This window comes from Melanotaenia boesemani, chromosome 3, assembly GCF_017639745.1.
Source record: "Melanotaenia boesemani isolate fMelBoe1 chromosome 3, fMelBoe1.pri, whole genome shotgun sequence".
In the NCBI taxonomy this organism is placed as follows: Eukaryota; Metazoa; Chordata; class Actinopteri; order Atheriniformes; family Melanotaeniidae; genus Melanotaenia; species Melanotaenia boesemani.
In genome coordinates this window covers 13,325,547-13,349,878 of record NC_055684.1, presented here as the reverse complement: position 1 = coordinate 13,349,878, position 24,332 = coordinate 13,325,547, and the positions used below count along the sequence as shown (strand labels likewise).

At 38.5% G+C, this 24,332-nt stretch overlaps 1 protein-coding gene across 12 annotated transcripts in view; it reads right to left on the bottom strand.

Annotated features, from left to right (window-relative positions):
- Positions 1–24,332, bottom strand: part of ptprt (protein tyrosine phosphatase receptor type T) — a 360,770-nt gene that overhangs the window by 84,877 nt on the left and 251,561 nt on the right. For 5 of the 12 annotated variants that reach the window (XM_041980879.1, XM_041980882.1, XM_041980886.1 and 2 more), the window contains one exon: positions 15,376–15,408. The exons of 3 other annotated variants lie outside the window; for them this stretch is intronic. In XM_041980879.1, coding sequence (XP_041836813.1) covers positions 15,376–15,408 — 33 coding nt within the window. Of the gene's footprint in view, positions 1–6,867; positions 6,898–15,375; positions 15,409–24,332 lie in introns of all 12 variants that reach the window. 4 more of the 12 variants (XM_041980880.1, XM_041980888.1, XM_041980890.1 and 1 more) reach the window with 2 other exon arrangements.

Here is a 24,332-nt window from a genome sequence, read left to right as displayed (position 1 = left end):
CTAGAATGGCTTCAGCCATTCGGTTGGCAGCTAGATAGCTCAAATATCCTCAAGCCATCCCGAGCCAGTACTGCAGACAGGGAGGCAGTCAGTGAACTCATGATGACAGCAGTAGCTCCAGAGGAGGCTGCAGGCAAAGCCCAAACAAACTTTCATCTGCGTATCACAGGATTTAGAGGCAAACCCAACAAGGGAGGGAGAGACTGAGGGATACTGAGGGAGGGGAGTGCAGAGAACGATGCAGGTTGACAGAGTGAGATATGCTCCCATATAAACACAAATACACACATGCACACGCACTCTGGAAAAAGAAAAAGCTGGAGTCTTGAACACTTTTAAATTCCCCTCTTCTTACAGTAAACATCCTTGGGCTATAACTGTGTGTGTGAATGTATATGTATGTAGGTCTGCATGTGTTAAAGTGTGTGTGCAGCTGCAGAAAATCTTTAAGAAAATTATTTCTCTGGTATTTAATTATTGAATGGATTGCTTCTAAGTCATTGTGTATTTTGTAAGATTTATCTGGATTTTTGTCTCATATAATTTGCTTGTTTTTAAATTGAATTTCTATCATAAATAATTCTGAAGTTCAGACACTGGCAGAGACGTTTCGACTGAAGGCAAATAAGCTGCAGGTGTATATTCTGTATATACAAGGCTGAGCAAGTATATGCAAAGGTGTGCTTTTTTTCTGAGGCTTTGCAAAGTCTGTGCTGAGATCGGGAACTTGCAAGTTTAAAAATTCGTCAGGATAATAGTGGGAAGCGGTGCTTGCGGATGCATCCTTGATGGCATCGGGACAAGCACTGACTTGCGGGGGTTTTGCCTTGTGTAGTCTGGTTCTGTTGGGTTCCTGGGCAAGGCTCTACCAAAGGACATGGGTGGCTCTTGGGACTGTGGGGTGCTGGCTCTCCACACGGCCCACACCTTGGCGCGTGTTGCCCCCCGGGCCTGCTTGCTGTCATTCTGTGCCACTTGGTGCCTATTCCTCCATGGTGCTTGGAGGCTCCAGTCAGCTGAGTCAACTGCTCTTGGCTGTGTTTGCAGAGTTTTCATTGGCTCTGCTGGGCTCTGTAATTCGTGGGCCTGATGGATCCTTAGATCTCTGGCCCATCCTTGCCTTTATCTGATTTTTTGGGGTTGGGCATGTTCGCAACCCCCCTCATGGGCACATGGTTCACCTCTGCCACATGGTTGCACTTAATGTGCACACACTTATTCACACTGAGGTGTCCCTGTTTCCAAGTGCTTTGTGCTGGTTGCTACTGCCTGCTAACGCTGTTGCCACCCACTTTTCCTTTTGTTTCCCTTGTCAGGTTCACCATTAATATATTAGTTTACAGCAAAGCAACATAACTAAAACACAAATAAAATAATGTAATAATCAGTGGCATCTCTGGCATGAAAAGTTAAATGGGGCACAACGCACTCTGACATACTGACATACAGTACAATCTGAGTTTGAGTAGTAATAACTCAAGAATAGGCTACAACTTTTTTTATGCATAGCATTACAAATAAAGGATCAGTTACCAGTGTCGGTTAATTCTTGAACAGAAAGGATGCACATCGATCTTTAATCTGGGCAAACTTGTCAAAACCCTTCAGTCAAATTCCCATAATTATGAATAATTAATTTTCAATGGACAACATAGCGAGTGCATTTAACCAGTGAATCTGCAGATTCATCACGGCCCCATAAAGCGATTTCACATTTACCAGTTGTAGGCATGTGATAATTCTCCCAAGCACATACCTGTTTTCTTCAGTTTGTTGATTGTGTAGTTCAATGGCAAGTTTGTGGGCAGAATTTATTTGTACTACTGTGTTAGTACTTCCAAGCAAACCCAATTTGAGAGCATTCTCAACATGTGAGTCAGTACTCTCACGTTTAGCCAGACCTTACGAAAGATGATTCGAATTTTTGAATCTATATCTTTGAATAAAGAATATTATTCTTTAAAAATTATTACTGTATAAAGATTGATTATATTCCACTTAATTATATTAAGACAGCATTAAGCTCCACAGCGACATCTGGTGGGGCCAGGCTCCATTGGCCCCACATGCAGAGACGCCATTGGTAATAAAAAGGATTTAGCATATCAAGGGCAGGCGTATCCACAAGATGCCTCTCTTGGCAGAGTTTGGCACACAGAACACCATTCTGCATGTTATGACACTGGGCAGAAAAGGTTTAAAAAAAAAAAAAAAGTTGCATTAAAAAATGTAATCATTGGGTGTCCAGACACTAAGTTATTTCCTATGCCATTAAAAACCAAATTTGGCATTGACTCGGCTAGAGGAGCTAATTTTGCATGCATGGATGCCCTGTCAAAACGATAAACCGAATCTACCAAAAACCACTTTATCCTCCTTATTCCTGAAGATTCTGACAGTTTCAAGCATTCCATTCAGAGGATGACAGCAGAAAGACCCATTTATATCACACAATTAACCATTCAGTCAATTGTGTGTGTTTTTATTGTTGACTCTGCATCATCACATCGTTCTGCAGTGCATCTCTGATGTAATTTGCCAGAATGACAATAAAAGTGTTCCTATCTGACCTAATGTGGTCATTGTATCTGACATTTGGATCCATGCTCCTTACCAGCTGAGGGCGGTAATGTATTAATTCACGGCATGCCCACTGCCAAGTAAACAACAATAACAAGTTGCAGCTATGCAGTGTTGCCAATTTAGTGAGTTTGTCAATATATTTAACAATTTTTAGACCCTTCTTGCAATGTTTAAAAGAGAAAGCGCCTAACTGCAAATCTAGCAACTTTTTGTTGTATTATTGGAGATTTTTGGATACCAATGTGAAAGCAGATATTGTTTACTCTTTTCAATAAGCAGTGGGGGCTGCCCAAGCAGCAACCTCGATGGTAAAACGTGAAGCCTATGTGGAAGTGCAAAAAAATTGCAGTTCACCCCTCATCCACTAGGGGCTGGCTTCAAAACAGAGTCAATCCCCATAGACTCCCATGTAAAAAAGACCACCTTCACAGCAGAAATAATCATGTTTAAAGCCTGGTACAAAAGTTTACCTTCATGACAACTCTGAGGGGGCGAATTTATCATTTAACTCATCCATTTGGATGTTATTTAATCTTGAAATTCAGCATAATTAGGGGCGTGTTCTTTTGATTGCCAGGTTATCCAATATCCGAAGGATAGAATGGAGGGTGCAGCACAACTGCGGTTTTTGTAATCGGCTTAGCTTTAGCCTGCCTACTCCTGTTAGCTGGTTAGCTACCATTAACCCCGGGTAGCTAAGTTAGGTTTTAGCTACAGGCAGCTCAGAGTTTGATAGGTGTCAATCATTCACCCCCACCTTCACAGTCTCCCTCTCAGCTCCACCTCTTTGCCCATGTTTGGATTTTCCGGGAATAACGGCATGCGTGACGCTGCCAAGATGGCGACGGTGGAAACCACCCAATGAGCTTCAATTCAGCTCTTCACAAACCTACGGGTGACGTCACGGAGGCTCCGTCCATCTTTTATATACAGTCTATGGTGCTGCAGTAGTAGTAGATATTAATGCCTATTAATGTAGACTGTAGACAAAAACATTTAAAAAGTTCATCTTTTAAAATGCTTTGTTAATTAATCTATTAAAAAAAACTAGATCATCTTAGCTAGCATTTTCATTTCATTTACTTGATCTGCTCTCAAGCATTGCGAGGAAAATGACACTACATGTTATAAGTTCACTATCTAGTAGTTCTGTATTTTTGATTAATTAATTTAATTATTTTTTATGGGGGGGGGTTAAATTTTAGTTTTAAATTTTATTATATTGACAACCCTAGTAGGCAGTGAGTGGAAAAGGAGATATGACTAAATCCCACTCTGTTCAGAGTTAAAACGAAATTGGTATTTAAAAAAAAGGGAGATTCTGTCAAGTAAGCTAAAGGAGCAAGGACTTTCAGAAATTCTCTGCTGGGATTTGTAAATTACCTTAGGCCAAAGAGAGTGCCCACAGCCACACAAGTGTGTGTGCATGTATAAAGACAGCTATAATGGCCCTTTATTAGAAGTGGTTAATAACCAGGAAGTAGCCACTTGGTGCAGAAGATAACAGTGGATTACTGTTATCTTCAAGAGATGGCTGTGCAAACAACGTGGATCATGTTTCAATAAATTCTTTATAGTTAAAAAAAGGAATTATATTAATAGAGTTTATTGACTACAGCTGATCTATGTACCACTGAGTTGGAATTAGGATGGTTAGCTCGGATCAGATAGTAGCTTTATTATCATCTGTGCTAAGAGTTCAGTCTATATGGAAACTTCGCATACATGGATTCTAGTAAACAGTTTTCTAGATTTCAGCATAAATACTATATTGTCTTAAAACATTCTTAGACAAGTCTTAATATTAGTTAAATAAACGGCAATTAATTACTGACCTGCCATTTACCTCCTCAGGAAAATGACTGAATAAACCAAACCTAAAGGACAGAAGAACCCTCTTTTGCAACAAGTAGAACTAATCTAAATATATTTGGTAATTGTTGCCCAGTCCTGCACATCAGCGTAGCTTCTCCAAGTCTGAGATGTTGTCGAGTTTGTTCTCTTTAGGTTCTTCCACATGTCTTGTGGATAAAGGTGATGACTTAGTTGGTGATTCCACAATGTTTGCTTCCTCGTTTAATGAGTCTTTGGTAGATCGAGGGTTGTTGTCTTGCTGCATGAGACACTTTCTGTTGAGATTTAATTCTCAGATACATCTTGACATTTTCATTTAAAATTCAGTGATGAAACTCAGAATTCATGTTCAGTCAGTAATGGCGTTATGTGCTGACCGAGAATACCATCTACATACTTAATTCATTTTTCTTCTTCCAAACCTTATCCTTCTGCCATTGTTAAACGTAGACATGCAGCAGTTTTTTAATGGAGTGCAGTGGCTTCTCTTTGCTGCCCTGCCATGCACAGTTGTTCAGTTTTCCTTGATAGTGAACTCTTTAACATTAAAACCTGTTACGTACATACTTTGCAAGAAGGAAGAGTTTTTTTCTTGTTTTTGAGGCCATGAAAACATATGGATGTAATTTTGTTCTCGCAGACGTGATTGAGGAAACCTTGCAGTGGTTCTCAAAGCATCAGGCGAGCAGAACTTTGTTCTCATGGGGCTCCAAGAAGCACTGTGTGAATGGTTGGAGATTTGAGGTGGATGTGGTTAACGCAGAAAAGCATCAGGCGGAAAACTGTTGCTTCCGCATTTTCGCTGATGCAAGGTTGAAGAGATAGTTTTAACAGCCGGTCCGGTTGGTGTAAAAGTACAAAAATGTATACAACACGTGGCATTTAACGATATGGACACCGCAATGCCACAGATGAAGTTTCACATTAAATATGAAACAACTGGGCCGATTGCTCATTGCACATAAAAACACAGACAAAAACAGATACCCATAGACTGCATAAACTTGGTGTCACTCCATACTTGTGGTGAATGAGCCAGCTGAAGGGGAAGGATTTCCATTTTTGGTCCTGGCCAATTGACAAACCCGATTTTCTTCTTCCTCCTGCTTTTTTTCTACTTGGTCAGTGTTCGTTTCAGGGAATATCACCCCAAGGGAGCAGTTGTTGTAACTGCATGATGTTGTCCAGACAAGTTGGTCTGCTTGAGTAAAGTTAAGTGAAAGCAAATCAAAGCTAAAGGAAGATGCAATATTTCCAGGCATTCCCCATCCAATCAAATTGAGTCTTCTAGGCTATGCTGTTGTGAATGTGCCCTTAAACATGCAGCAGATTGTTTTGTTGGAGATCAGTGGCTCTCTCCTTGAAGCCCTGCCACCTTTTTTCCTCATTGTGAACTCATTAAGTCAATGTGAGATCTTTAGGATGTTCAGAAATTAGAACAAATCCTTTGCAAGCTCACAGACTTTTCCACTTTGATAGGGCAATAATGATCTCACGTTTCTTCTTGTGAAACAAATGTGTCTTTGATTTGGTGGAGTCCTCCATCTTTAGAAGTGGTTTTATACCTATAGGGGACTCCATAGGGGTGTAACAACCATTTTGAAGACAGATGAGGATGTTTTTCAGAGATCCCAAGAAGTCCTTGTTTGTATCACAATACTCTTCCACAAGAACATGTTGTAAAGATCATACTTTGAAAAGACACTCATGTACATTCATTGTTTACAACACATAAATATACAATTTTCTAAAGGGGTTAAAACTTTCAAACATGCTATGCCAGGTTGTCATGTAATATTACAGCACTTCTGAGATTATGCTCAGAATGATATGTTATAATGCAATATGCAAAAACCTTTCTAACTAGCTTGGCAAGTTTTGGTAAAAATATTTTTTCTTCTAATCTGTTTTCTTTTAAATTAATGTCTTTTTACAAGCAGTTCTAGGCAAAATATAAAATGGTTTTATGATACAGCAAGGTACAGAGCTTTTGAATTTTTGTTATATCGCAGCTTTAGATTTTTTTTTGCCTTCTTTAAAATGAGGTATTGTGACTGCATGATGTTGTGATTTTCCACAAAGGAAGGAGTTTTTCTCAGGGAGGTAATTCTGTGGTCCCTTTATCACAATGAGTATGATAAAAAATAATTAAATAAAGATAAAAAGTAAAGGCCATAAAAACTAAATGTGGATTTTTTTCTTTTTGTGTGTGTTTAAGAAAACTAAGATGCCTTTGAGGTTTTTAATGTGTACATGTTTAAACATATTATAATTCATATTCACTAAGAGTTTGAATGAGATAAAAGTTAAACAGGAAATGGAAAGAAAATGGGACAATATATAGAAATCAGCAAGCAGATGTACAAGGAAAAAGAAAGAAAAAGGATGGGTTGAGACAGGAGTTGTTCCTGGTGTGAAATCTCTACTTACAGGTAATAAGAGTAGGAATAAGCATGTCTTCTGAAGCATGGTGAGGTGAGGCCGATGATGACAACAGAGCAAAACCCAGAAGAAGGACAAACACATTGGATTAGTTCATGGTCCGAGTGGACAAATAATTTTTCTGGCAATTTAAACTGTGTTTTTCTCACCAAAAAGTTTATGTTATCACCTGTACAGGTTTATATATCTAACTTTTATACTTGGTTCCTCATATAAAAACTTTTTTTGTCTGGATTGTGATGTATATATAATATAATGTCATTACCTGCCTGTGTCCCCATTTATTTCTCAGATTTTGGATCAACTTCAAACAATACATGTGCTATTTCAATCCAAATATCTAAACCCATTTACTTAATACTTCACTGTGCATTGGAAGTGAAGTAGTCAGCATTTCTAATCAATTAGAGGTGATAAGAAACTCTATGACTTGTGAAATTATTACTTCACTCACCCAAATAATTAAACATTTCTCTAAGAGTTTGCTTGTCCATTAACTTTTAAAAACATATACATGGATTCATCTATCACTCACTCTCCTGCTCCATGCTGGGCTGCAGCACGTAACAGAAATAGTGGATAATTTTTCTTTAATGAAATCACTGAAACAAAACACTGTTTTTACAACGCAACTACATTTGAACATTTTAAAGTTATGTTTAACTTTGGATTGGATTGTATATCGATCCAGTGTGCAGTATTAGAATTACACAGTCATGTGAAAATTAAACCACATCCACTTTCAGTTCTAAAATTTTATGTATCAGTACATAATGAATTAAACATTTGGTTTCCACCGGGTTTTAAAGTTACGTAAGTATATCCTCAGATGAAAAACAATTCATTAATTCATCATTCATTTAACAAGGAAATCTAAGCAAAAAAGAAGCAGTGTGTGAAAATCTAACTCTTGATCCAACAACCTGTAGAAGCATCTGAAGCACCAATAATGTGTTTTCTGTATGACATTATCAGTCTCTTACATGGTTGTGGAGAAATTTTGGTCCTCATCTTTAAAATTTTTTTTTTTTTTAGTTCATTGAGGTTTGCAGCATTTTTTATGCACAGCTCTCTGAATGTCCCACCTCAGCATGTTAATCAGGTTGAGGTCTGGACTTTGGAGTTCATGGTCGACTCATTGAAGGTGTCCAAGTCCTGTAGCTGCAGAGCAAGCGCAGATCATCACCCCTCCACCATCATGTTTGACAGTTTGTATGAGGTGTTTGTGCTGATATGCAATGGGTTATTATATTATTACTATTATTATTTTTTTGCATTCTCTCTACAAGATCTTTCCAGAAGCTTTGTAGTTTGTTCAGATACAGCTTTGGAAAGCTAAGCCATGCTGCTATGTACCTTGTAGAGAGAAGAAGCTTTCTCCTGCAACCTGTCAAATAAGCCATACTTGTTCAAGTTTTTTTCTGATTGGACTGTCATGAACTTTTACATTTAACATGCTCACTGAGGCCTGCAGAGTCTGAGATGTCTGAGATCAGGCTTTCTGCAGTTGTTTGAGTATTACACAGTCTGACCTCAGAGTGAACTTGCTGGGACGTTCACTCCTGGGAAGATTGACAGCTGTTTCTAAAAACTTTCATGTGTGAATAAACTGTCTCTGTACAGTGATAGACTCCAAATCGTTTGTAAATTACCTTAAAGCCCTTCCCAATAGATGAGCAGTTACTTCTCTGAGCTCATTGATGTCTTTCCTCTTTGGTATTTTGTTAACACACCTTTATGCTCCAGAGCAACAAACTGACAAAACTTGAATTAATTTAAATTGAATTTCATCAGCAGCACTGGCTCTTACTAACTCTCCTAATTTCTATGAAAGCAGTCGGACTTTTATATTGTCCTTTTTTTTTTATCTTACCTTACACACTAATTCTGCATTTTGGCTTAGTGTGTGTTAAATGAATGATGACTTGGTGCTATACACTAGGTAGATTTATATAATTCTAGGAACTGTGAACAACCAGATTATTTCTCAATCATATCCTAAAATGTAAAATTGTGTTTTCTTTTTTCATGCGATTCTACGCTTCACAACAACTACTTAACATAATGAATAATAATGCGTCAATGTGGAGCTCTGAACTGATCCATGAGGGACATCTTAGTACTTTTCAATTTATGCTGTCATAATATTAGCGATTATGAACAAGCATTTAGAAATGTTTTATTTCTGTATTACTTGAATGGTTAAGCCAGGACTGCAGGGAAAAAACAAAAAAAAAACAGGCTAATTAAAATCCCCTAAAGGCACTGGTGCCTCCATCACCAACAGGCTGGTCAGTAGAAAGATGAAAGAGTAGAAGTGAAAGAAAAGACCAAAAACAGAAGATGGAAGAGGAACAAATGGAAATGGGGATGTTTAATCAGTTTGATGGGCAGTGTTTGTTATGACTGTAATGATTACTGTGTGAGATACGGTTTAAAAGGCTCTTTCTTTTACTCATTTGTTTTATGTCCTTCATTGCTGTCCTTTACTTCATAGCACAGCATCAGATCTATACCTCTGTACTGCATTTCACTTCACCAAAATTTCATTCCTGTGTGTGTGTGTGTGTGTGTGTGTGTGTGTGTGTGAGAGAGAGAGAGAGAGAGATACTGGACTCCCTGCTGTATATCTTTAATCGCTGTTTGGCAACTTTTCCCCCTGGCATGCACCCTTCATCTGGTAAGAGGCCAGAGATAGGGATCTTATAATATTTAAGGACACACAACAAACATAAATGTACACACAGACCCAGACACAAACTCACACTTCATTGGACAGAAGGAAGTCAAGCAGGGTTGAAAAGGATCAATATTTGTGTTCCTATTTACAGAGGGAGTGACACAACTACTACTACAGATTGCATCTATCTACCTATCTGCCTCTGAAGGAGAAAAACACTGAAACTGTGAAGAGTAAAGAGGAAAAAAAAAAAAGGTAAAGGAGAAACTGAGGAAGGCTGACACATGCAAATTCTAACACACACTCTGCTTCATTGCCCATATACACACACCTATCCTCACCACACATCTTAAAGCATTTGTGCACATACATACACATACCCAGTCCACCCACTATCAAAAAAATTCTTTTAACCAATGCAACCAATGTCCTCTCTTTCTCTCTCGCACACACACACACACCCAAACCCATAACCTCTTTAAGGGCTCTGCTGACATTGTCCTTATGATATTAATAAAGTGCATAGCAGTGAGAGTCTGGCTGTAAAAGCCACAGCCGTTAAAACTACTCATAAATATTAATTCAGTGAAGAAAAAACACTCCACCGGTGTGTGTATGTGTGTGCATGAAAGACAGGAGAGTGAGAAAGACTGGTGCAGAGGAGACAGTGCCAGTGCATTTGTCTCTGTATGATATTTTTAGTCAGTATTTTGGGTTTGTATATGCACAGTATATATCTTGTCATTTCATCGTAGCTCACTGATATATCAACAAATTGTTGCTGCTGATGTAAAACGTACTTTACTGTCTGTGCCTCAACTAAAGTGTGGTGGAGATGGAAAAGTCTCAAAACATCCGGAGTAAGTTAATACACTGGATTGTTCCAACGTGTCCATGATTAATGTAAAGGTGATCAGCTAAAAATGGCATTTCAACTTAGCTTGACTCTTGATTATTATTATTATTTATCTTTAGGAGGTAGCAGCAAATCTTCCCCCCAACATAGGATGAGGCTCCAAAGTTTTTAAACATTATTATTTGTGAAGCAGCAAATTCATTGCATACAATCATCAAAAGTTGGTAAAAAAAGATAGCTTTAAACTTTTAAAGAGGCAGTTTTTTTCCTATTTTATCTCCAGTCTTTAGGCTGCAGGACACCACTGTTTGTGTTACTGACTGAATGAGTTTTATTCTCTTGGGACAACATTGCCCTAATAAGAGAAAATGTCATTACATTTCAAAGTATCTCTCAAATTAGTAAACCACTCTCAGTAACAGCACAGCCCCTGACAACTGTTCACCAAAATTTACCACACCATTATTGTTGGGAATGAAATTTTGTTTCCCCTACCTTTATAATTGGGGCCTGCCCCACCCACAACCCCCGAAGGGGAAGTCATTTAAAATGACCTTTCCTGTGGAACAAATTTATACGTGGTCCTTTCTTTAAAAACTAAATGATCTGATGATATTTTTCTTATTTACATGACACCATATTATTTCTCTAATTGGGTGGTGGTCTGCCTCGATGCAAACACACCATCACCAGCAGACAGAGAGGACACGATGGAAATATGTGTTGTCAACCCATGCATGTGTTCTTTACATTGTCTTTTTTCCCTACAATTTAGGTTTTAATTACTGTTCAAACAGCCTTGATCTGAACAAGTCTTTTCTACAACATTGTTATCAAAATAGTATGATTCTCTTCTCTTCTGCTCTGACATGCAGTGCAGTGGTGGAGGGTCTACGTCCTGTACTTTGCCCAGATTCTGCTATAGCAACATGCCATTCTTGATCTGTAACATGGCTGAATGTAGTTCATGCTCTTAGCCTTTCAGTCTGCATATACAACATAGTCGCTGCCTCTGTGCCAATAAGGAATTTCCTTTAAACATGTACTATTAGTCCAAGGCTGCTAAACTGTCGATTGAAGAGGAAGGCGAAGTTGGTCTGAACAAGTTAGTATTACGGCAACATTTTTTTTTCCCATTTATTTTTCTCTCATGTAATAGACCATCAGAGGAAGACTTTTTACCAGACAGCATTCAGGGAGAGGTAGCCATGGAGCTGGTGGATGCGGGATCTCCCACCCCAGCAGACCCTGGACCCTCTCATGTTACACATCACAAGCCAGCGCACATATCCGGACACAGCGCTGCTGGGTGCTTGAGGTGCAGGTACTGTCACACAAAGACTGATCAGGAGCAGCACATGAGATGTTGCGCTGTGTTTTATAACAGCCTGAGACAGCTAGAATGCTGGCATGTTTCTAATGATTTGTAAAGCAGAACCTGCAAATTTGTAAATAGTGTAAATAGTATGTTCATCTAAAATAATTATTTTTCAAAGTGCACCATTTGGTCTGTTTTTTATTGCATGCATAAATCTTTGGGGATGTAAATGCTTGTGCTTTACATACTCTGTCAGTAATACAGACAGTGGATCTGGATGTGGGATAGGACAGCCCCAAATGTAACCTTTCATTAGAGCCCAAAATCATAACTGTATGTTGAATGGTTAGAAAAATGGAAGCCTTTTTCTGCATGGGACCATGGTAACCAGAGATCTCCCAATGGCACACTTTTGGCACACCTTTTTAAAATTTCTGTAAAAGCCTCATTTTCTGTTGTTTTACAGACATATTTGATGTAAGTGAGTGGGAAAGACTTAAGACTGTGCCTTCATTGTGTTTTCCACGAAACCACGCCAATTTCATATTCTAGATTTTCAAAAGACAGCTCAACCATGCCTGTACTCCCAAGGATGCAGGAACAGCTTTACATGTTTTGGTATGCTTGTTCTTTGGTTGTTCCTGCAAGATTTCAGGGATGCCAAGGGGTTACTGCAGGCATATGCAAACCTGACCATAAACCCATTTGCTAATTTGTGTAAAACACACATTGTGTCACTGTAGCTGGTTGGTGAATAATGATGACCAATTACAAATTATGTGTATAGCACAAGTCAACAATGTCAACATTCAAATAACAGCCAGCAGAGGAGTGGAGGCATGACAAGTTTTGTCAACATGCTTTCTAGCATGAGACACCCAGATGTTTATCACACAGCACCATAAACATGTTAGACCAATAATTTAACATGTCGAGCTATGTGAAAAGGAAAATTGGAGTTTGAAAGGGAAGCAAGCTGATATTATATCAGCTTTTTTTCTTTCAAAGATCTTCGTTGTTTTGTTCAGCTCCTGTTTTAATGCTGAAATGGGAATTTGTTTACTACAAGTCTAAATTGTGCTTTTTGTGGCCACATTGTTTTAGCAGAGCATCCTTGGTTTGCAGTAATCTAATTGGAGTAATAAGGTTTATTGACCACACAGAACACAGCATAAAAATAAGACTTAGTTTGTGAACATCTTTCTGAAGCAATCAATTCTTCTTGTTTCATGCACCAGATTACATGTTATCAAACCTGTGAGTGTAAGCAGTCAGCCTTCAGCCATTTTAACAGAAGTGTGAGTGGATCATCAAGCATTTATCTCAGCAAGCTGCAAACTACATTATTCAACCATGTGTCACATGTACAGAATGGAGGTCGAGTCCAGCTCTGTTGGAAATGTGTGTTTAAATGTGTGTGCTGTAGCATTATCTTCACCAATGAACAAGTATTTCATAACTTTTTATTGTGCATAGGTGTATGTGTACTCTTATCCGTGTACTAAACCACAATTCTACAGATGTGTGTGTCGGTATGCACACACATCTTAGACCACATGGCTTTTTAAGATTCTGCCATGTGCCAGTATGGCATTATCTGGCGTTAGACTATGACCTGTGCTGACATCGTTTACAAATCGCCTCTTTTCTTCCCTCACGGACAGAAATCCTCAAGGGTGGAGTTTCAGATTGAGTAAAGCAGGGATGGTGATTTAAACTCTTACAAAACCTAGAGCTCAGCTATGATTTCCACATTAGTGTATACTGATTCAGAGGGTTTTGTTCATTTAAAAGAACGTTTGAAAAAGTTAATTATTTTCTTTGGTGTAGAATAATCACCTTCTCCTGACTGTTAATTCCACAGTTTTCATTATGTGATTAAAATAAAAGCTGCAAGATTTTTCCATTTTCCAAAAAGGTGATGAAATCATGAAATAAACTTTAGAGAAGATACGCGTCAATGTTTGATGACTTGAATTAAGACTTCAGGTCCACAAAGATGCCCACATCCTTAAATAAAACACATAAAGGTCAAACATTCATGGTAGTTTCAGCTTTGTTTTTCCTAAATTTGTGATAATGAAATATATCTAAAAATCTCACTGACACTAAAAAGGTAGATCTCATAAAAACTGGTCTTGAGGTGAAGTTAGAAGGAGATGTTTGTGCATTGCAATGTAAATTAGAATATTAGTAGAAGATTTATCCAAAGCAATAGCTGCATGACAGGCGCATAGTGGATTGTCTCTGAGCCCAGAACCGTGTAGGTGGGGATATTTGTGAACCGTTGCATTTCATTCTGCAAGGTATTACCACATAGCTCCCTCTTAATCACCCACCTATGTTTATTTACCCAAGCCAAGCACATAATTCCTAACGTACAAACTTCCACTAATTATTTAACCTTTTTTTCGAACACTGGGGGTGGCTGGCTGGCTTGATTCTCGCTTTGCAAAGAAATCCAACATAATTGTCTGCTCTGATCTGAAATTCAATTATGCCATCCGCTCCCACCACAGAGAACACAATAATATGAAATAAATGAACTTTTCAGTTCTCAGCCTGAATTTCTCTCTTCCACTTGATAATAAAAAATGACTACCGGAACAGTTATTTCTGCAAATAACAGCATTATTGTAACAATGCATCAAAGCAGATGACTGGGAAAGTATCGGACAGACAATCAAAACATTCCTCACAATGTTGAGCAAATGAGATGTAAATTATCGATATGCAATAAGGATTTTCAGAAAAGATGGACTGGTGATATTTGATTACTGTAAATGTGCACTTTGACAAAAGGATGAAAAACGATTTGCAACAGTGACAAAACATACAAGGGGAGGTTTACCAAAAGCATCTTACATAAGTGTACCTTTCTCACTGGTGAATAACGGAAGCCAAATATAACAAAGAGACATTTTAAAAGTCCCATTTTATGCTTAAATGTTCCATCACTTATTTTCTAAGACACATTTTATACACACTGATGCTGTGAATATAGGTAGGATGCAAGACAAGTGCATAAATGAGGACTTTTATAATGGCTTGCATTAGAAATCTCAGAGGAAAAGTAAAACCTACATTTCCTCCACTTAGTGACACAGATCTGGCTGGTTAATGGCGCCAAGTGGATCTTAAACTCCTTGTGATTTCTCAGAGCTGAGAGAAAATTACATGTGTGCCACAGAGACTAAAAATGTTGGGTGTGTCATGTTTCACACTCTCATCTTTGAGTGTTGCTTAGGACAGCACATTCTGTGGCTCTTTTAAAAAATTTTGAGATTTATAACCACAGCAATTACTACGTAAATGTGCAAGGCATCAGCATATTATTAATGTTAAAAGTTGTTAAAGGTTGGCAGCATGTGTGCTACCCAAAGCTCAGATTTAGTTGCATTTAGAACTGGACTATATGATGTTTACATTGTTCTTTCCCAAATTGTAAGATGCAGAGGAACTTACAGTAACATTTTTAACAAATATAACAAAGCAGTTCTTCATATGTTTAATGCATTTTTATGTTAGTGGCCTTTGTTATAAGATGCATTTGGAAAACTGTATAAGCCAGCAGGGCCGAGGTGAGAATCACAGTGAGGAACGGAGTGGATGTGTTCATGTCTAGAAGTAAACATACAATACCCCACGCTCAGAGTTCTCCATGTGTGAATCTCTCTATCGGAGCAAGGGCAAGGCAGGTACAGGACGGGACAGGAAGGGGTGGAGCCAAAGACAGGAAAAAGGAAGATAGAGAGAGACATAAAAGGGTGTAAAACTGGAGTCAGAGGTTTTTGTGAGAAATACATGTTTAATCTGCAGTTTGTCAATGTAACTATTTCCTTAAACATTTTGTATTGTTTCTGTGTTCTGACTTCACTCTGTGTGGAGCTACCGCTCCATTTTTTAAATGTCTCTTCACTCTGTTTCACCTCCATTTTTTTCCCAATCCACTGACATTAATTTTGAACAGCTGTACATAGCTGCACACATAACGCTGTGTCTGAACAGCGAACACGAGAGAGAGCTGTCTGGTTAAAGAGGGAAGAAACTGATTGAATTTTTATCTGTTTCAGCAGCTGTGAAAGGATCAGACCTGTCCCATTTGGGCTTAAAAGAAGACTTTCTGCTGCATCATAAATCACCATAGTGAGGCGCTGAGTGGACTTCCACAGGTCCTCAGCAAGAGTGCTGTCAAGTGATATATAAAGACAGAAGAATTTGTCAGGGATACTGTAACAGGTGGAAATCCCAAAGTTTCAGGAGAAGCATGAGCAATTTGTCAAAGAGAGCCCCGAGAACACTTTGGAAAAAAGGTTGAGGAAATGGAGAGAAAAATCAGGTGAGTCCCTCCGTGGACATTGTGCATAAAGAAAAAAAAAATCAAATTTTATTCTTTGTATTTAAAATCAAAACACTGTCAGCACTGATGAAGATGAAACTCCACTGTGTTAAACTTCTATTGGGTATTTTAGTTGCAGTTAAAGAGAAAACCTCTGCATTAATCCTGCCACATTTATTGGTAGAACGTTAAATAGCTCTCCATTACGAATCCCCTTTTTTACTCTTGAACTTTCTCTTCAGTTGGACAAATAAACTTTATTTGATAGATTTTAATATTCCTTACAAGGCTATTAATTATTAATTTTCTCATTCATTTAGGATGGCTTCAGGATGGGGGGGACAAGATGTGTAATACGCTGTAATAAGCTGTTATTGTTAAGATGGCTGAAGCTAACAAAGAGAACATTGACTTGGAAGCTGGAATGAATCAGAACTGATGCACAAACAATGGATGTATAATTTTGCAGGAGCAGCAAGTATTCGTTTAAAACCCTTGTATGTATGCATGTGCCTATAGTTGTGTATGACCATTAAAATATGTTGTGTATTAAAACATAATAAATAGATACATGAAATGAACAACACTTAATTTGATTCCATCACATTTTGGTATTTTCATGTAAACAGATTGCTTTATCCAAAGGTCTCAAACAGTTGCTCACGAGACTGTTTCAGACACTTGGCCACTGTTATCAAAGCACTTGATTCCTTCAAAACCAACTTTTTCAAGGGGAAAGTAGAACCAGTCATCATGAAATCATAGAGTTAAATGAGCAACCTCAGTTTGAATTATCTACCTTGAACGCCACACAATGTGTAAAAAGAAACTCAGTAAATGAAAAGAATTAACAAATTAACCTTGTGTAACAATGATAGTGTATGAAGGTGTAAATGTAATTGTAACAGGACTTGAGTCTGACACATCATATAGCACTGTGTGGTATGGTTTCATAGAATATAATAATGCGTCGCATTGTATGATTACATCTCTAGATTTTGGCAGCATAATCTTTCTAGATTTCTAGATTCTGCCTCAGTTGGCATTTTACCACATTTCCCACATCTGCACCTATGACACAGTATACAGAAAAATAATGTGCAATGTTACACAACTGAAAGGCAATTAGTACACGTACCAAACTAAGACTTCCTGGTGTAACATTTTTTGTGGGCTGTTGTTCTGTTCACCTTCATATTCTGGATCTGTATGTTTTTTGTTTTTTGTTTGTTTGTTTGTTTGTTTGTTTGTTTGTTTTTTTTTTTTTTTTTTTTTTGTTCCTCAGTCACACCACCTCTTTGCCCATCTTCTTGGTAAGCTTAAAAAAATTCAACCAATTAGAAGACACTTATCCCAGATCCTCTCATTCTTAGGAGGACATTAACCTAAGGCGGAAGACTTCCCTCTTTCTAATTATGGCATATTTCTAGTTATGATGGGTAATATAGAGGAAGCTAATCTAGAGATGGTCATAATTAAGTATTAACTGACTTGTTATGATGATGGAATCTCCACTTTAATTTACTTACTTTTCTTCATTTGTGTGGATTTTACTATGAACTGTTTGTTTTACTTGCCTTCATTATTGCGGTAAACCATTGTTGGTTTGAGTTTCCTTTAAAGTCTCACTATGTAACTATCTGACCTTAAAACTCGTGTGATGGCATGGTGACATTTATTTGTGTACATTTCTGGAGCCACCACTGCCCAGCAGCACCACGAGCATGAGAAAATGCACTTCACAACCTTTTCTTCCAGGATGCTGCATGACACTGCAGCTGAGTTTTGCTTTACGGCACCTTGTCACGCGCTAGCATGCAGATATCAACGCACTGGCCATTCGGAATGTGCACAGTGGCCAATTCTGCAAGGAAACCTAAGAGAACAAGGCAAGAGATAAGACAAGAGTCAACATATAACTAACTTTTACTGTCTTGAGGGAGCTCAGAAAACAGGTAGAATGCAAGATGGATGCCAAATTGACCTTTGTTAGGGGGCACGTCCTTGAAAAATCTGCCTAATTCCATAGTGCCTCTTTAAAGGTTGACCTAAGCCTGAAATGTGTATGGAGGCACCAGATAAAAGAAACAAAAGACAGCTGCTGAGTCAGTCAGTTGAGTTTTAAATGGCTTTGATGAAACCAAGTTAGAGTGAAAAAGTTTGAATAACATGTTTTCCATCAATTTGCACTTTCAGAGATGTCACCCTTTCTCAGTTACTTAGCTGAGCTGTGCAACTCTGCTGCACACACAGAAATCAGCCTTTGTTTAGGGAGCTTCAGGAACATTAATTATTCATCAATTCTCCTTTCAACCTTTTTATGAAAAGTGTATCTTGTGGTGCTGGTTGTCTGAGCCCTCGGGGGCACCTAGCTGTAGAAACAGTGAATCCCCATTAAGACTTTAGCCATGTCCAGTGTTATTCAGTTTTACACTATACTATCAGCAACATCCCCTTGGCTTTCTTCAAAAAGCCCAGTTCATCTGAAACATGTGTAACAATGCTTTAAAAGATTAATCAGACAGCTGTACACGTTCCCTTCCTGGCAAAGTTGTCACAGAATAATTTAAGAGGATTCAAAAGCATGTAAAACACTTTCAATTTAAAAAGCGTTTTCTCTGCTGTTGGAATAAATGACTGAAGTGAGCAGGTTTGAAATATAAATGACCTAAGAATATGGCTTCCTATATTGTAAACCTTCCTCTGTCTGAATCTATTTGTCTGCATTCATTCCTGTCCATTATCTCTCCTCTGTTTCCATGTGTTCTTGCAATCTCTCAATACAATTTCACGGCTGTGTAATTTTGTGGATGTTTTTCTATCCTCTCTTTAAAAGTCTTCCTTCATTCTCATCCTCTTTATCTTTCCCTCCTGTTATAACCACAAATAAAGTTATAGCTTTACTTTCAACTCTCCCATCTATATAATTATTTACTGTGTGTATCCTTTTATGCATAAATATATATATATGAAGCACATGCTTCATTTGAGTAATATTGGACATCATGGCAAAAATTTCCATCTACACAGATGATACTCTGCTATACTTCTCCATGAAGCCTGATGAAACCAATCAGTTGGTCAGATTACAAAGATGTCTTAAAGACATAAAGACCTGGATGACTGAATTTTTTAGATATACATCCAGACAGAATACAGTGTCTTTGGACCTTAGAACTAAATGATAAAACTGCCATGTAATAACTTTGGATGGCATTAACTTGCCGTTGAGTACTAAAATGAGGAACCTTGGACTTGTTTTTGACCAGGACTTATACTTTAGATTACATATAAAAGTGATTTCTAGGAAGTGCCTTCTTTCTATGAGGCCAGATCAGTCTCAATAGGAATGAACTCACGCCAGGTTTTTCACAAATGCACATGCTCTGGTTTGCATTTGTATTTCAGAATCGGAAATGCACACTTGCTGTTTCACAAATGCACATGCTCTGGTTTGCATTTGTATTTCAGAATCGGAAATGCACACTTGCTGTTTCACAAATGCACATGCTCTGATTCACAAATATAATTTTGAGGCACACTTGTAAGATTATACGAATTGCTGAACGTGCATTTACGAACTGCTTCTCATTTGTGAACATCTCTGCATTCGTGAGAGAATTCTCTGCGGTGGATTTTGAGACTCCCCTGACGTCGCAGGGTAACGAATGTCACCATTGGTTGACTAATCTGTCAATCAAATTTCCGAGTGTGATTGACAGATTCATCAGTCAATCAGGTGTGTTTGCATTCAGCCAATCATACTGCTCCTTACATTTTCTCCATACTTTTAAACCTGTCGCAGAGCTATTTGAGCATGGTAGTTCAAGTCCAACTAGCAGGCAGACATGGAGGAGACGCAACAATCACAACCTGTAAGTAACACATTTATCTTACATTCCCTCGTTGTAAAGCGTCTCCTCCATGTCTGCCCGCTAGTTGGACTTGAACTACCATGCTCAAATAGCTCTGCGACAGGTTTAAAAGTATGGAGAAAATGTAAGGAGCAGTATGATTGGCTGAATGCAAACACACCTGATTGACTGATGAATCTGTCAATCACACTCGGAAATTTGATTGACAGATTAGTCAACCAATGGTGACATTCGTTACCCTGCGACGTCAGGGGAGTCTCAAAATCCACCGCAGAGAATTCTCTCACGAATGCAGAGATGTTCACAAATGAGAAGCAGTTCGTAAATGCACGTTCAGCAATTCGTATAATCTTACAAGTGTGCCTCAAAATTATATTTGTGAATCAGAGCATGTGCATTTGTGAAACAGCAAGTGTGCATTTCCGATTCTGAAATACAAATGCAAACCAGAGCGTGTGCATTTGTGAAAAACCTGGCGTGAGTTCATTCCTATTGAGACTGATCTGGCCTCATATCTTTCACTTATCAATATATAAATATATAAAACATCATAGAGTTATGCAGAAGAACTACTCCATGCGTTCATTACTTCCAGATTGGACTACTGCAATTCCTTATTACTGGAGTGTCCCATATTTTCTGAAAAGTCTCCAGCTGATCCAAAACTCTGCAGCAAAGTTTCTGATGAGAACTAGTAGGAGAGATCATATTTCTCCTGTGTTAGCTTCTCTTCACTGGCTCCCTGTTAAATCCAAAACAGAAGTTTTAATTTTTGACCTTACATGTGAAGCTCTCCATAACCAAGCTTTATTGTATATCAGATATCTCATAGATCTGTTTATTCCCAACATATCACTTTGCTCTCAGACTGCAGGTTTACTGTGGTTCCCAGGGTCTCACAAGTAGAATGTGAGGAAATGTCTTCAGCACCCTTGCTACCTTTAAGATTAGGTTAAAACTTTCCTTTTTGAAAAATATTACAGTTAGGGGATGTTTAGCCTTCCCTTTAGTTATGCTGTCACATGGCTTAGATTAGGGATCACCAAATCTGGTCTTCCGTGAGCCTGGTTCTGCTGGAGGTTTCCCTTTCTGTTAAAAGGGAGTGTGTTTTCCTTTCCACTGATGCCTGAAATTGAATCGAAGAAAAGATTCAATGCCATCTCTTAGTTTTCCTTAGTTACAGTAGTAGCGGTTTAAAAGTTCCCCTGTTTCCATGATGGGTCCTTGACTGGTTCTTGACTGGTCCTTGACTGGTCCTTGACTGATCCTTGGCCGATCCTTCACAGGTCTGTGGGGGTAATGTAATCCCCCGCAATGACGTCGTCAGCGAGGCTCTGCCCCCAAGCAGCCCAAGTAAAAAAACAGCTGCAATCCCTCTTTTGTCCACGGGGAGGAGCAGTGATTTGATCTTGCTGCTCTCTAAACAGTTTATAATGAGCTGTGTCGCTCATTTGTTGCATTTTTGCCAACATTTAAAAAATGATTTGATTTGAAAATGGCGTCAAATAAATGTATCAAAAAAGCCGACATGTGTAGCTAATGGTGTTATGAGGCAAAGCACAACCTCCTCAAGTCGGCTAAGTGGTGAATGTCACTAGCAGCGAGCTTTCTAAACATCCCGAGGAGCGCTGCCAGTGGTCATTTGACTGCAACGTAAGTTATTCACAGTGGGGGTTGATACAGCTGCTGCATAACTGAATATTGACAAAATCATAACGTAATATCGGCAGGTAAAAATAACATAATACTGATAATGTGTAAAGCAGGGATCACAAAAGTCCGGACCCAGCCCAACCTATATTCTGAATTAGGCCTCAAAGTGCTATTATCCTAAGTAGATAAGTAAATAAATGGTTTATACTGTGAAATGAAGTGTCCCTGGATTTTATTCATAGCGATCTAGTGATAAAACGTGATAAAATGTCATACAGCTGTGTCTCAGTGGTGGGACAGCCGCCTGCCTGCTGTCTGAAGCAGGCACATGCGCAAAGGCTGGTAGGAATGACAGGAACCAGCAGCCTATCATCACACAGGGTTTGTGATCTTACAGCCAATCAGAAGCAGAGTAGGGCGGCCATTTATTACAACTCCATAGCCGTGATATACGACAGTTTGGCTGAGAAAGAGTCTCCCTGAGCGGCTCTGTGGAAGTTTAGACGTGCTAAACTGCTCGTAAATATTGATGTGTTTACTTTTCCAAACAAGTAAGCAGGTAAAACTATAGACAACAACTATATAATAAAAGTCCTAAAATACCAGGTTCAGCCGTTTAGTTTTTAATACACTATAAGCATGGTAGCGTGACTGGCGGTCATCAAAAGACCGCTGGCGACGCTTCCAGTGTTTAACACTAGAAAACCCAGAGATTTCTTACCCCTCTACCATGCCCAGAGTACAACCAAAAGGCTGCCCGGTTTGAAATTAACAATTCAATGGCCAACAATTAGCACCTTTACATTTGTAAACACAGCCATTACCTGCCGTTAGCTGTTCAAGCATACTCCTTGGGGGGAGGAGTGTGCTTGAAAAGAGCTAGGGACTGTGCTGTATAGTTTCACTCACCACAAACGGTATTTGTGCTTTTGACCATTTCTCACATTTTCATGTACCCTTTATTGAGCATTGGTCATGTGAGTTTTCATCGTCATCACACTATTGTACGCCCAGCTTGCTTTCAAGTGAGAGATTATCACGTTTCTGTTTCCACAAAGGCAAGAAGGAAAGCATAATCAAGTATTTCAAATGAGAGATAATTACATTCCTTTTGACCTGGGAACAGAAAAGCAAAATCAATTTAATGTTCCTCACTTCCTAATATGGTGCAACAAGGTTCACAGTCCTCAATGTTTTTAGTAAAAAAAAAAAAAAAATTAAAAAACACCTTACTAACAGGGTGGAATGGAACATAACAGAGTGGAACAGAATATAACAGGGTGGAAAATATTTGTTCCCAATTCCAAATAAAAACGCTTCAATGGCCAGATGATCAGCAATGAATAAAGATATTTCTACAGTGATCCAGATTTTTTGTTTGTTGTTTTTTTTGTTTTACATTTTAGATTTTGTAAGAGATGGGTGTGTTTTAACAACAGCAGTTTTATCCGTGACTTTAATCGATAATTATTATCATTATCCAGTGTATAAAAATGTTGGTGTAAAAACGCCAAAGATAGATAAGCATGATGCTGAACTTCGTGGTCTTAGTCCTTGGTTTGGTGTGTCTTGTTCTGTTTATTATCATTCTGAAAGGTATACCAAGTTGTGCAGCCCACAACTTGAACAAAGGCTAAATTCCTCAACATTCGCACTTGCTCCATAAAATTACCATCTCCAAGGCTCCTCCACCACCACTTTGACTATGGATTGATAAGTAAATGAGCCGCAGTTTTGTAATTGTTGCATTGTCAAAACAGTTCTGTTAGTGTTGTCACACAAAATTCAGTAGACTAGTTGGTTCCTATGCAGTGAATTTACATGTTATTACAAAAATACACAATAATAAAATAGGCAAGTGGCAAGATTAGAATAATGTTATAAGTTCTGCGCAAAGACTCCTTTTTCGTTTTCCAAAACAAAACTGACATAAACAATCTTGAAAAAAATGTGCACGTAGGCTATGAGGAAAGAATGAATGCAATGAAGTAGGGACTGGTTGAATAAACACGGTTTAACTGGACGCCTAAGCGAGCGCGTTGCAGGATGGCTCCAGATTTTATTGTCAAATGGTTCCAGGTCAACCAAGTCCGAACTGCTTAGAGCAGAGTCCTGCACGGTTCTGTTTTGCTACGCATACCTGCCCTAACCCGTTAGAATGACTCCCGAACCCGACTCGTCACCAATGTATTTATTCCATTTAAATCCGAACCAGACTGATGTTTAACCCGCGACCCGAGCCATTAACGCATCATTGCCATGCTGCACCGCTTCTTTTCCATTATTATAGCCTATTGTTGTTTTATCATTGTGTTAATCTAAAACACATAGATAGCCTATGAATGTTTATTTTAAGCTTGCTCAACATTTTTAAAACAGCTTTATATTCCTCTGACTGAACCATTTCAGAGTGAAGACTAAACCAGACCAGTGTGTTTTATTTTGCCACTGAGAGGGTATTTATAATAGGCTACTCGGAGATTGCTGTGCTTTAACAAAATGTAATCCACCTTTCCTGGCAGCAGCTGTGTTCTCCGTTCCTGGACTACAAATCCGGCGGCAGAAAACTCTGCTGCGCAAATACCAGCGTAAAATAAACTTTCATATATTTTCTCTGTGTTGTTGTAGTATATTCAGATGATAAAACAACAATATAATAAAAAAGAAGACTTGGAAGGAGGAACAGCGGTGCAGTAGGCTATGGCACACGTTAACGTTAAAAAGCACACTGC